Source organism: Neoarius graeffei, chromosome 24 (assembly GCF_027579695.1).
Source record: "Neoarius graeffei isolate fNeoGra1 chromosome 24, fNeoGra1.pri, whole genome shotgun sequence".
In the NCBI taxonomy this organism is placed as follows: domain Eukaryota; kingdom Metazoa; phylum Chordata; class Actinopteri; order Siluriformes; family Ariidae; genus Neoarius; species Neoarius graeffei.
The window spans coordinates 35,901,795-35,914,973 of record NC_083592.1 but is presented as its reverse complement, the minus strand read 5'-3'; the positions used below and the strand labels follow the sequence as shown (position 1 = coordinate 35,914,973).

The 13,179-nt window shown below is 41.6% G+C and overlaps 1 protein-coding gene across 1 annotated transcript in view; it reads left to right on the top strand.

Annotated features, from left to right (window-relative positions):
* The window catches only part of vcana (versican a), a 55,199-nt gene that overhangs the window by 22,418 nt on the left and 19,602 nt on the right, over positions 1-13,179 (top strand). The window contains exon 7 of the mRNA XM_060907109.1: positions 5,859-7,031. Within this exon, the coding sequence (XP_060763092.1) occupies positions 5,859-7,031 (1,173 nt within the window). The remainder of the gene's footprint in view (positions 1-5,858; positions 7,032-13,179) is intronic.

The following is a 13,179-nucleotide window of genomic DNA, read 5'->3' as shown; positions in this document are numbered from 1 at the left end:
CATGTTGGACTCCGTCAGGGCTGCCCTTTGTCACCGGTTCTGTTCATAATTTTTATGGACAGAATTTCTAGGCGCAGCCAGGGGCCGGAAGGAATCCTGTTTGGGAACCACAGGATTTCATCTCTGCTTTTTGCGGATGATGTTGTCCTGTTGGCTTCTTCAAACCAGGACCTTCAGCATGCACTGGGGCGGTTTGCAGTCGAGTGTGAAGCGGCTGGGATGAGAATCAGCACCTCCAAGTCCGAGGCCATGGTTCTCGACCGGAAAAGGGTGGCTTGCCCTCTCCAGGTTGGTGGAGAAGTCCTGCCTCAAGTGGAGGAGTTTAAGTATCTCGGGATCTTGTTCACGAGTGAGGGAAGGATGGAGCGTGAGATCGACAGGCGGATCGGTGCAGCCTCCGCAGTGATGCGGTCGCTTTACCGGTCCGTCGTGGTGAAGAAGGAGCTGAGCCAAAAGGCGAAGCTCTCAATTTACCGGTCGATCTACGTTCCGACTCTCACCTATGGTCATGAGCTTTGGGTAATGACAGAAAGAACAAGATCGCGGATACAAGCGGCTGAAATGAGTTTCCTTCGCAGGGTGGCTGGGCGCTCCCTTAGAGATAGGGTGAGAAGCACAGTCACTCGGGAGGAGCTCGGAGTAGAGCCGCTGCTCCTCCACATCGAGAGGAACCAGCTGAGGTGGCTCGGGCATCTTTTTCGGATGCCTCCTGGACGCCTCCCTGGGGAGGTGTTCCAGGCATGTCCCCCCGGGAGGAGGCCCCGGGGAAGACCCAGGACACGCTGGAGGGACTATGTCTCTCGGCTGGCCTGGGAACGCCTCGGTGTTCTTCCCGAGGAGCTGGCCGAGGTGTCTGGGGAAAGGGAAGTTTGGGCTTCCATGCTTAGACTGCTGCCTCCGCGACCCGGTCCTGGATAAGCGGAAGAAGACGAGACGAGACGAGGCTGCAATGAAACAAAGAGTGAAAAATTTAAAGGGGTCCGAATACTTTCCGTACCCACTGTAGGCTTTAAATTATGTCAAGAGTGCAATACAAGCAAACACGCATTGTTTAAAACATTGAAAGACAAGTTTCTCTGCAAAACAAAATGTCACAGGGCAATTAAACCCTCATATATCCAAGCCCGTTATTGTGATATTCAGCTTCACAGCTTCAATATTGAAAATATTCTTAAATTTCATATGTATAGGAGCATGTTTTAATGCTTAGAGATAGAGGTCTGCGCGGGACAGAATTTTCAATCTGTGCGATACACAGTCCTTTTTAATACTAGTTAATACTTTTTAATACTTAGGACTAATACTCGACTTTTTAATGGTAAATGTACCTCTTTTTAAAGCAGCACTTGCTTCTGAAGCACTGTGAGCTTCACTAGAGGAGCTCTGCTCTTCTGCCATGATCGGAGATCTCAAACACGGAAGAGCGGAAAGGAATCGGAAACGTATGCAAGATTAGACCAAATCCGCAAATTTAGGCATCTTAAAATGTTTTTATTAATATCAAATAAAATATCCAGCACAAATTATATACGATAGACATAAATTAATAATTTATAAATTTTATTTTAAACACGTTTTTAGTTAGCGGGACTGCAGCTTATCACCTCTCCCGCCTGCGCCCGCATTGTGCACTCCCCCTCCCGCCCACGCCCGCAATGAGCTTTCAAAATTTGTCCCGTGCCGCACTGCTTTGCGTCGGGTCCCGCGGGACTCCCGCGGGAGTGCAGGGCTCTACTTAGAGATAATCTTTTGAGAGTGGGTGTAAGCATAAACCATCATGTGAGAGAAAAAATGAAAGTGGAACAGAGCCCAGGAGAGACACATTGTCTGAAGTACAAATCCAATTAAGAACGATCTCGATAAACTATAAAGTGGTTGTTTTAATAACAGATGCCTAGAAAGACACAGTAGAACAATGAGAAAATGTTTTACGGCTACATGCCTCTCAGCTGGTATGGATTTAAACACTGGATAAAATAGAAGCTTATGAGCGACTAACAGACACATAAAAGCTTTTGGTGTGAATTGGCCTGCAGTTTCCAGACCTGACTTTGTTCCATTTGTTATGGATAATAATAGCATCCATGAAAAAAAAAATTGGAAACGTTATGTGCACCCAAACAAAAACAGCAAACTACACATGCAAAAAAACAGAGCATACAGAGTCCATGAGAACCCTAATAAGTTATAGCTGAGGCATTATAGAACTCAGTTTTCTTTGCCGTTTCTTCTTTTAGCATTCTTCCTGATAGCAGGTCTGCTCTGACGGCTTCAGCCATCATAATTTCTAGGGAACATTACAGTAGTGGCTTCCCGTTGCCTTCTACTGGATTATTATAGAGGTTTGCTCCTTTCAACTAATCTCTCTCTCTCTCACACACACACACACACACACATGGCTACGGACAATTTAGAGTAGCCAGTTAACCTAACCACGTCTTTGGACTGTGGGGGAAACCAGAGCGCCCAGAGGAAACCCACACAGACACAGGGAGAACATGCAAACTCCACACAGGAAGGCCCCCTGTCAGCTACTGGACTCAAACCCAGAACCACCTTACTGTGAGGCGATGGTTCTAACCACTACACCACCATGCCACCGTCTTTGCTGTTAGTCAGATTGAATTTTATATATATATATATCTCATCTCATTATCTCTAGCCGCTTTATCCTTCTACAGGGTCGCAGGCAAGCTGGAGCCTATCCCAGCTGACTACGGGCGAAAGGCGGGGTACACCCTGGACAAGTCACCAGGTCATCACAGGGCTGACACATAGACACAGACAACCATTCACACTCACACCTACAGTCAATTTAGAGTCACCAGTTAACCTAACCTGCATGTCTTTGGACTGTGGGGGAAACCGGAGCACACCCACCCACGTGGAGAAAACGCAAACTCCGCACAGAAAGGCCCTCGCTGGCCACGGGGCTCGAACCCGGACCTTCTTGCTGTGAGGCGACAGCACTAACCACTACACCACCATCTTTGCTGTTTTATATATCATCTCATTATCTCTAGCCGCTTTATCCTTCTACAGGGTCGCAGGCAAGCTGGAGCCTATCCCAGCTGACTACGGGCGAAAGGCAGGGTACACCCTGGACAAGTCGCCAGGTCATCACAGGGCTGACACATAGACACAGACAACCATTCACACTCACACCTACAGTCAATTTAGAGTCACCAGTTAACCTAACTTACATGTCTGGACTGTGGGGGAAACCAGAGCACACCCACCCACGCGGAGAAAACGCAAACTCCGCACAGAAAGGCCCTCGCTGGCCACGGGGCTCGAACCCGGACCTTCTTGCTGTGAGGCGACAGCACTAACCACTACACCACCATCTTTGCTGTTTTATATATATATATATATATATATATATATATATATATACACACACACACACACACAAGTATGTGTGTGTGTGTGTTTTTTTTTTCCCAAAAAATAAATTAATGATTTGTCAAACTTGGACAAGACAGCAGAGATATATATCAGGTTAAATATAGACACACAGGTTAAAAAAAAGGCTTTATTTAACATGTCCGGAAAAATGAGTTCATGAAACAGGGAGGTATTTCAGGCTGAAGAGGTGATTAGTAAATGAGATGCAGGTGAGTAAGCTGATGAAATTAAGTGGGTTGGACAAAAGAAGGCATGGTAACCAGGATAGAATTCTGGGAAATGGAGTTCTTGGAGGACAGGATGGTAATAACAAAGAAATATATAATTCCCCACTGCAATAAATATAAGCAGGTGTTAAAGATGACCTTTTGTGGAAAGAATTTTAAATATTCTATTCCATAAAAATTCCCTTTGTTTCACTGAAGTGTTGAGCTAAATATTACAGAAGGTCCAAATGCATACATCCAACCACCATTTTAGCTGATAATGTGTTATAGAACTGCAGTCTTTTGTTCAGTAGGAGGCTTTATACCACAGTACTGTTGGATTCTTGAGTCTGACTGGTCAGAAGATGTTAAATTTAAATATAAATCTCACACCAGTAGCAAATCACAGGTTTATAATAATTGTACTCATTCAGAAATGTTATCATTTCTGTCATAACTTATTCAAAGAGACTTAAATGGTGAATATTCTACATAACCTAAGCCTAATAATAAAAGGACTGAGGCAAATGTATTGATATTTCATAAAGAAGAAAATATATAATGCAGTGTTGCAATATGGCGGCATGGTGGTGTAGTGGTTAGCACTTTCGCCTCACGGGTCCTGGGTTTGAGCCCAGCGGCTGACGAGGACCTCTCTGTGTGGAGTTTGCATGTTCTCCCCGTGTCTCCCCCACAGTCCAAAGACATGCAAGTTAAGTTAACTGGTGGCTTTAAATTGACTGTAGGTGTGAATGTGAGTGTGTATGTGTTAGCCCTGCGATAACCTGGTGACTTGTACAGGGTGTACCCCGCCTCTCGCCCATAGTCAGCTGGGATAGGCTCCAGCTTGTCTGCGACCCTGTACAGGATAAGTGGCTACAGATAATGGATGGATGGATGTTGCAGTATAGCTAGGGTCTGGGGTGGGCTCGTTGGACGTGTCTTGGCGTGCCTTACACACCTGTAAAGACATTTAACACTAGTAGTTATTGCCTGTGAACCTGATTTCCTCTGAATGGTGCTCTTCACAGGGGCTGCGTTGGTCCTAGGATTTGGTCATACAGCTGCTTGGAATTGGGCAGTCTACCCAAGAGCTGTAGGTCTCGTACAATTGAAACTCTGAGGCGAATGGGGGAGGGGATTCCCTGCCGAGGCTGCGTGCAGTGTGTTAGCATGAGCATGTAGCCTATGGGAAATGAATAGTGTGTTGGATTAGCACTAATCCCATGTTTTGGAAAATCTTGTCTTGGACCCCTTTGGAGTGTCACCAATCCACGTGCAAAGTATGGAGTATGTGCATCCAGCCACGTCGATTTGTATAGGTGAACAGGGAAACAGAGAGACAGACAGCCTTCTTTCAGTAGTAGTAGTAGTGATTTATCTCATCTCATCTCATTATCTCTAGCTGCTTTATCCTGTTCTACAGGGTCGCAGGCAAGCTGGAGCCTATCCCAGCTGACTACGGGCGAAAGGCGGGGTACACCCTGGACAAGTCACCAGGTCATCACAGGGCTGACACATAGACACAGACAACCATTCACACTCACATTCACACCTACGGTCAATTTAGAGTCACCAGTTAACCTAACCTGCATGTCTTTGGACTGTGGGGGAAACCGGAGCACCCGGAGGAAACCCACGCGGACACGGGGAGAACATGCAAACTCTGCACAGAAAGGCCCTCGCCAGCCACGGGGCTCGAACCCGGACCTTCTTGCTGTGAGGCGACAGCGCTAACCACTACACCACCGTGCCACCCAGTAGCTATTTATTTATTTATTGAGGAAGTCTTTAGTATCAGCCCTTTGGACAGCTGTAACTAAGTTTTCCGTCATGGAAAGGTCTTCAAGACTGAGGAGTTTGAGGTTTCTGATTTCCCAGTAACATTACAAGCTGTTTTATTAACATCAAGAGAGAAAGAAGAGAGGCGGGTGAGGAAATTACTGTTTATAGCTACTATAATATGTGATATGTAAGGAATAACACACAGTAGACCTTGCTGTTATCGGAAGATAATCCACTTTGGGTGGTAACTAACTCAGTTTCATCCCACACTGTTGTGGATTATTTTCCTATTTATACTTACTAAACATTGGTCTTTAGTACTGAGGCACATAGTGAGATGTAGAGTGGAAATGCATTGCAATGCTTATAGTAATCATTGACTACAAGAACAAATGTTGTTTTTTTTTTTTTGGGTGACATTTACAGCGGATCAGAGAATGTTTCTGTGTTTAACTTTAGGTTATGAGTTTCTACACAACCAGACAACATGGGTGGATGTTACAATTGAGGGTTTTACCACAACCTCACCCTCTATAGCCTCTTCAACCACAACCCAGACTGCTCTCTCTGAGTCCTCCCTAGACCCAAAGGAATTAATTTACTCACAGACCACCATAGATGACTCTCAGAACCAGGCCCTGACTGACTCTCCTTTCATGTTTTCCACCAGCATGGCCCCATCAAGAAGTTCTGAGTCACCAAGTAGCCAATATGTAGCTATCACAGAGGATTTAGAAATGGATGACTCAGTAACCACTTACACAGATATTAGGAATGTGTCGGAAACTCAAGATTACAGAGTACACTTAGTATCTGCAACAGCTGGTCCTGCTGTCCCTGAGACTCCATCAGAAAAATCAGAAGATGAGAAAGTAGATGAAATAGGTACAATTCCGTCTGATGTTTTAATCCCAGCCTCTTCAAGCACAGAGTCAATGTTTGCACTGGGGAAAACAGAGGAATCTATTCTGGAAACGGAGAAAATAGACACAACCTCTGATCTCATGCACACTACTCCTGATCTGACAGTAGAACCCACAAAGTTAATCAGCATGCCTGTTGAGGTTTCACAGTCTAGTAGAGCAAAAGATGACACAATTCTGCCTAACATCACCAATGTTCATCTTACCACCATGACTGAGATGAGCCCTACAGAAGAAATTCAATCTACAGCGTTTGCTGATTATGACATCAATGAGAAAGTTACTGACATTGGTGTTATGGCTGGACCTCCACCCATACAATCAATCAGTGAAGTTTCAGATACCACAGATGGACTTAGTACCATGCCAGGTACTAGTGATGCAACTATCACATTCCCAACCCACACAGTACAACCCAGTACAGCTCATTCTGATGTTACCACATCGGCATCATCCACAGTTGCCATACCGATGAGTCTAACAACTCCTGTACCCAGTGAAATACTGACTGAGAAATCAGATTCAACTATGTCAACTGGAGAAGAATCAGTTTCATATACTCCAGAAGTCCTTGGTGAAGGTGGGACAAAAGGTGAGGACATCGAGGACATCCCATCGGTGACACTTTCTGAAAAAAGCACCAGAAATTGTACGGATATTGCACCTGTCCAAGTGATCATCATTAACGTTCATGAGCCAAATAAAACAGGTAAGGGCCTTCTTATTTTTTGTTTATTATACCCATGAAAATATTTAATTTATTGGTGAGAACACTGACATTTTTTACACACTTTAACGAGTTTGAGGTTTGCATTCAGTGGTTCATATGTTTTCATCACACAAATCAGATTAATATTCAGTCACGATTGAATAATTCAGTCTTTAGGAGGCAAAATAAATGTTGTCCATATTATTTATGACAGTGCTCTCCAGGGTGCTGAAGATCTGGACTTCATGCCAGATTCACCTAATGAGGAGTTGACTTACACTCACATACTGAGGATTTAATACAGAAATTATTCACATCATTATTCAGGCCTCAAACATAACCACAGAAGTGCTATTTAAAGACCTGAACAAGAGTTATGTATTATAGGGGGAGTTAAATAGAGTTATAAGGTGGGGTTTGCCAAAAACAGAAGCATGTCTCAGTCACACATGATTCATTTATTAAAAACATAAATATATTTAAATTAATAAGTTATTCAAATTGTTCTATTAAAATCTGTGAAGTGTTTTAGTTTTATATTTTCATGATACAGACATTGAAGGGAACAGGATCTTTATCTGATGCATTGCTTTTGAGAACTGAATTTTTTATGGATATAGTTATGAATTAATTTAAAGTAAGATGTAAGTGGATGATAGGAGTGTGGCCTTCAAACCATAGACATATCTATCTATCTATCTATCTATCTATCTATCTATCTATCTATCTATCTATCTATCTATCTATCTATCTATCTATCACAGGAATGTGTATGATATTAACCAAAACATTGCCATTATTATATTCATTCAACAATTGAAATAGCAAATTAAAAGTATGATAATATAGCCTACATTGCCCACACATTATGATTTCATGGCCTCTATTTTGAATCACATGTACTCATTACATTGTGTATATGAGTAACTGTAGGTGTATGATCTAAAAAAATATAATGCAGCAGTATGGCAACAAAATAATAATGCTATTTTATAAGTTTCAACAAGAGTTGAAGCCATATTGTTAATACAACAGTTTTGTAGATATTACTGTAATAATTCCAATTAGGTCTATTCATGTAATATATTAGACTTTAAATATAATGGATATTCAAATATCATCTTATTAGAATTTCTATTTTGTATTCATTTAGAAATCCATTTACTATCAGAGACATTTTTTAACTTAATTTTTTGAAAACTAATTAATTAATTAATTTTTTGCTATAGGTTATTGTATTTTTTTGTATTACTTTTGACAGTAAAGGGGAAAATGTTTTGGTCTAGATGCAATTGTCCTGGATGTTTCTGCTAAGAAAAATCTGTCAATGCCTTAGCGGAATGAAGTACAAGCAGGTGCGGCACCCTGTAAATTCATCAATCTGTCCCATGTAAAAATTGATGTAAATATTCATAATGCCAACTCTGAATATGGCCCATAGATATATAAAATCAAATTCAAAGGAACAATTGTTACATTTCTGTAATTCACCTTATTGTACTACAGTAATATGACACAATAACTGCATTTAAATGATATTTCATTGGACTATGCACATACAGTGGTGCTTGAAAGTTTGTGAACCCTTTAGAATTTTCTATATTTCTGCATAAATATGACCTAAAATATCATCAGATTTTCACACAAGTCCTAAATGTAGATAAAGAGAACCCAGTTAAACAAATGAGACAAAAATATTATACTTGCTCATTTATTTATTGAGGAAAATGATCCAATATTACATATCTGTGAGTGGCAAAAGTATGTGAACCTCTAGGATTAGCAGTTAATTTGAAGGTGAAATTAGAGTCAGGTGTTTTCAATCAATGGGATGACAATCAGGTGTGAGTGGGCACCCTGTTTTATTTAAAGAACAGGAACCTATCAAAGTCTGATCTTCACAACACGTTTGTGGAAGTGTATCATGGCACAAACAAAGGAGATTTCTGAGGACCTCAGAAAAAGCGTTGTTGATGCTCATCAGGCTGGAAAAGGTTACAAAACCATCTCTAAAGAGTTTGGACTCCACCAATCCACAGTCAAACAGATTGTGTACAAATAGAGGGAATTCAAGACCATTGTTACCCTCCCCAGGAGTGGTCGACCAACAAAGATCACTCCAAGAGCAAGGCGTGTAATAGTTGGCGAGGTCACAAAGGACCCCAGGGTAACTTTTAAGCAACTGAAGGCCTCTCTCACATTGGCTAATGTTAATGTTCATGAGTCCACCATCAGGAGAACACTGAACAACAATGGTGTGCGTGGCAGGGTTGCAAGGAGAACGCCACTGCTCTCCAAAAAGAACATCGCTGATCATCTGCAGTTTGCTAAAGATCACGTGGACAAGCCAGAAGGCTATTGGAAAAATGTTTTGTGGATGGATGAGACCAAAATAGAACTTTTTGGTTTAAATGAGAAGTGTTATGTTTGGAGAAAGGAAAACACTGCATTCCAGCATAAGAACCTTATCCCATCTGTGAAACATGGTGGTGGTAATATCATGGTTTGGGTCTGTTTTGCTGCATCTGGGCCAGGACGGCTTGCCATCAATGATGGAACAATTAATTCTGAATTATACCAGTGAATTCTAAAGGAAAATGTCAGGAGATCTGTCCATGAACTGAATCTCAAGAGAAGGTGGATCATACAGCAAGACAATGACCCTAAGCACAGAAGTCATTCTACCAAAGAATGGTTAAAGAAGAATAAAGTTAATGTTTTGGAATGGCCAAGTCAAAGTCCTGACCTTAATCCAATCGAAATGTTGTGGAAGGACCTGAAGCGAGCAGTTCATGTGAGGAAACTCACCAACATCCCAGAGTTGAAGCTGTTCTGTATGGAGGAATGGGCTAAAATTCCTCCAAGCCGGTGTGCAGGACTGATCAACAGTTACCGCAAATGTTTAGTTGCAGTTATTGCTGCACAAGGGGGTCACACCAGATACTGAAAGCAAAGGTTCACATACTTTTGCCACTCACAGATATGTAATATTGGCTAATTTTCCTCAATAAATCAATGACCAAGTATAATATTTTTGTCTCATTTGTTTAACTGAGTTCTCTTTATCTACTTTTAGGACTTATGTGAAAATCTGATGATGTTTTTGGTCATATTTATGCAGAAATATAGAAAATTCTAAAGGGTTCAGAAACTTTCAAGCACCACTGTACATATATTACATTAGTGACCCAATATTAAATCAAACGTTTAGGCCCCCGTCACACTTATTCGGAATTAGCAGGAATCAAGCAGAACCAGCCGGAATGAAAACATTTTCAAAATTCGTGCCACATTCGGGTGGGAATTTCAAACTGACCAACATTCTTACAGCTTTGTAAGAATGCCGTTTGAATACTTAGGCTACGTTTACATTACGTCGAATCAGCGGATCATCAGATTAACGTTCTTAAAACGATTCGCGTTTACACTAAAACCATTAGCCGTGCACACAACAACGCCAATACGCGGATACGCTCGGCTCTGCAGGCATCCTGCGCTCCAAATCACTCCGCCCTGAACAGCGAGTGCCCTCTGGAGGGTGCGCACTCCGGCCCTGCGCAGCTCACAGAGCGCGCGAGTGAAGTGCACAAGCCACGATTCGGGACTGAGCCGCTGTGTGTGTGATCCCAGCGCATATCACTTACTACTTGCAAGTGGAAGGATGGCAAGCCTAAAGACAATCATAACTACACAATGGGCAGTATTTGCATCAGTATTTGCAGTATTTTCATACTTTTATACTCTTTAATGAAAGGTGATACAAGGCGGAAGTCCGCGCCGTTTTTCAGCAGTCGCGTCACATGACCAACGCCAGCGAATCAGGAAGGTGGATGTCACAGTGACGTTGTCCAATGAGACGCCAGCTATAGCTCAGCACAGCGTATCCGCGTATTTTGAATGTTTACACAGCACCAGAGCTGACACGATCTGGATTGAATACGTGGACGCTGGTGGATTCCCGTTTCCAGGCGTTTCCAGGCGGTTTAATGTAAACGGACAGTGTATCCGCGAAGAAAACGAGACAGATACGGTCTAGTGTAAACGTAGCCTTAGAATGCGCTTCGAACCCGCCTCGAATGATTCTTGCACATTCCGGGTGTATTAGCTTTCGAATGCAGTTCAAATATAGTTGGAACACAGTAGGAATACCTAGAATGCTGTTAGAATGCAGTAAGAATATTAAGAATGCAGTTCGAATGCCGTACAAGTGCAGTTCGATTGCTGCCCGAATACCACCTGAAGTCTGGTCGGAAGGTGCCTTGAATGCTGTACGAATTCACCTCAAATGCAGTCAGAATGCTCCCGGAATAGCCGCCGAATATGTTTCGGACGTCTAAGAATTCAAAGAGAATGCAACTTGAATACTTAGACTGTATTTTGAATATCGCGGAATATATGAAGAATTTTCATTCCGATGGCATTCTGGCTCATTCGAGGCACATTCGGGACATTCTGGCAGGATTTGAAGTGGCTTGCCATTTTGATTTTTCCCTCGAATGCGATCAGAATGTTTTGAATGCTGTTGGAATGCCGTAAGAATATTTAGAATGCAGTCAGAATGCAGTTAGAATACACTTCAAATGCTGTTCGATATTTCTCCTCTTCGAATGCTCTTCAAATGTTTTGAACATGAGCAAAACATTCGGGCTGGCCACAAGAATGGGCCCGAATGTTTGGAATGCACTCAGAATGCAGTCAGAATTTTTAGGATGCACTTAGAATATCTCGGAATATATGAAGAATTTTCATTCCGACGGCATTCCAGCTCATTCCGCCTCTAGTGTGACTACCCTATTAGCAAATTAAAAAAATATATATATATGGGAAATATGGGAAGGCAAGCAATTTCCTTATCAACCCTGTAGTGAGGACTGGGAAAGCGAAAGCAAGCATTTAAAATTCACTACCATGCTAAAGACCTCATTTAATGAGGCCTCGTTGGATTTTATGTGAGGAGTTGATGAGGTCTCTCCACAGGAACATTTTGTAAATGTGCTTTGTTCTGGATATTCTGAAATTAATCAAAGTGCACTTTAGACATGACACTCATCTGTTCACACTTAGTATGAAACCACTTTCAGCTACTTTAAAATCCTGCCATTGTTTTGGTTGGCTTGGGTTGATTTTAAAGACTGGTATGAGCTTATCCTTTTTTGGTTAGTGTATAAACTTGATTTGTCAGTAATGAGTTGTATCTTATATGACCTATATGTTTCCAAATAAATAGCTTCCATATGTTTCCATGTACAAAATTCTTTAATATACAGTAAATAGCTTTCCATATATTCTCTGATGAATGACTACAATTCTGTATTTAAAAAAAAAAAAAAATTTCAAGTCTGTGCAGATTTTTTCAGTGTGGTTAACATTTGTAGAAAAAAAAAACTTTAAAAAATGGACAGTTTTGTTTTTTTTCCCCATTCACATACAATTGTGAGACAGTTGTCTAAAGTTTCCAAACAAGGCAACTGCGCTATACTTTGTTCAATCCTAGAATTTGACCTTATGGCCATGTTAAACATCCCTAGGTTACTGAGAGGCTTTTAGACAGGTTTGAAACTTATCTAGCTATTAGTTTTATCCGTAGACCTGACACCTCTAGCTACCAGGTGTTAGTTGCCAGCATTTGCACAGCTCATTTTGACCAAGAGTGGAAGAGACAGCACACAACAGGTTCTCTCTGGTTTCGCTCCCTCTCTTGTTTCTGGAGCCTTGGCAGGTAAAAAAAAAAATTATTGGCACACTACCTGAATAAGCACAGATGCTTATTAGCACAGTAAAGACTGGCTGCCACAACAAGGCTGATGTCACCACCAGAGTAAAGTCGCCCCTCTCTTTAGAGACAGCTGAACAGGGAACTTGGAAGAAAACACATGTAATGCGTTATGTTGGCCGTGACTGGATGTGCCCATGACATCGCAATCAGTTAGCGAATGGAATGGAAAATGTTGTCACACCCTGCACATCATTTTATTAAACATTTATATCCATTTTAATGTTATGGTAAAGAATGAGTTTGTGCCAATTACACTGAAAATACTCTTTATATTATTTATGTTGCTGATTTCATATCAGTTGATGCTGAACAAAATATCTTTGGCCAATATACCTGTAATAATATTTTTCAGTAAGAATCATGTAGATTTTA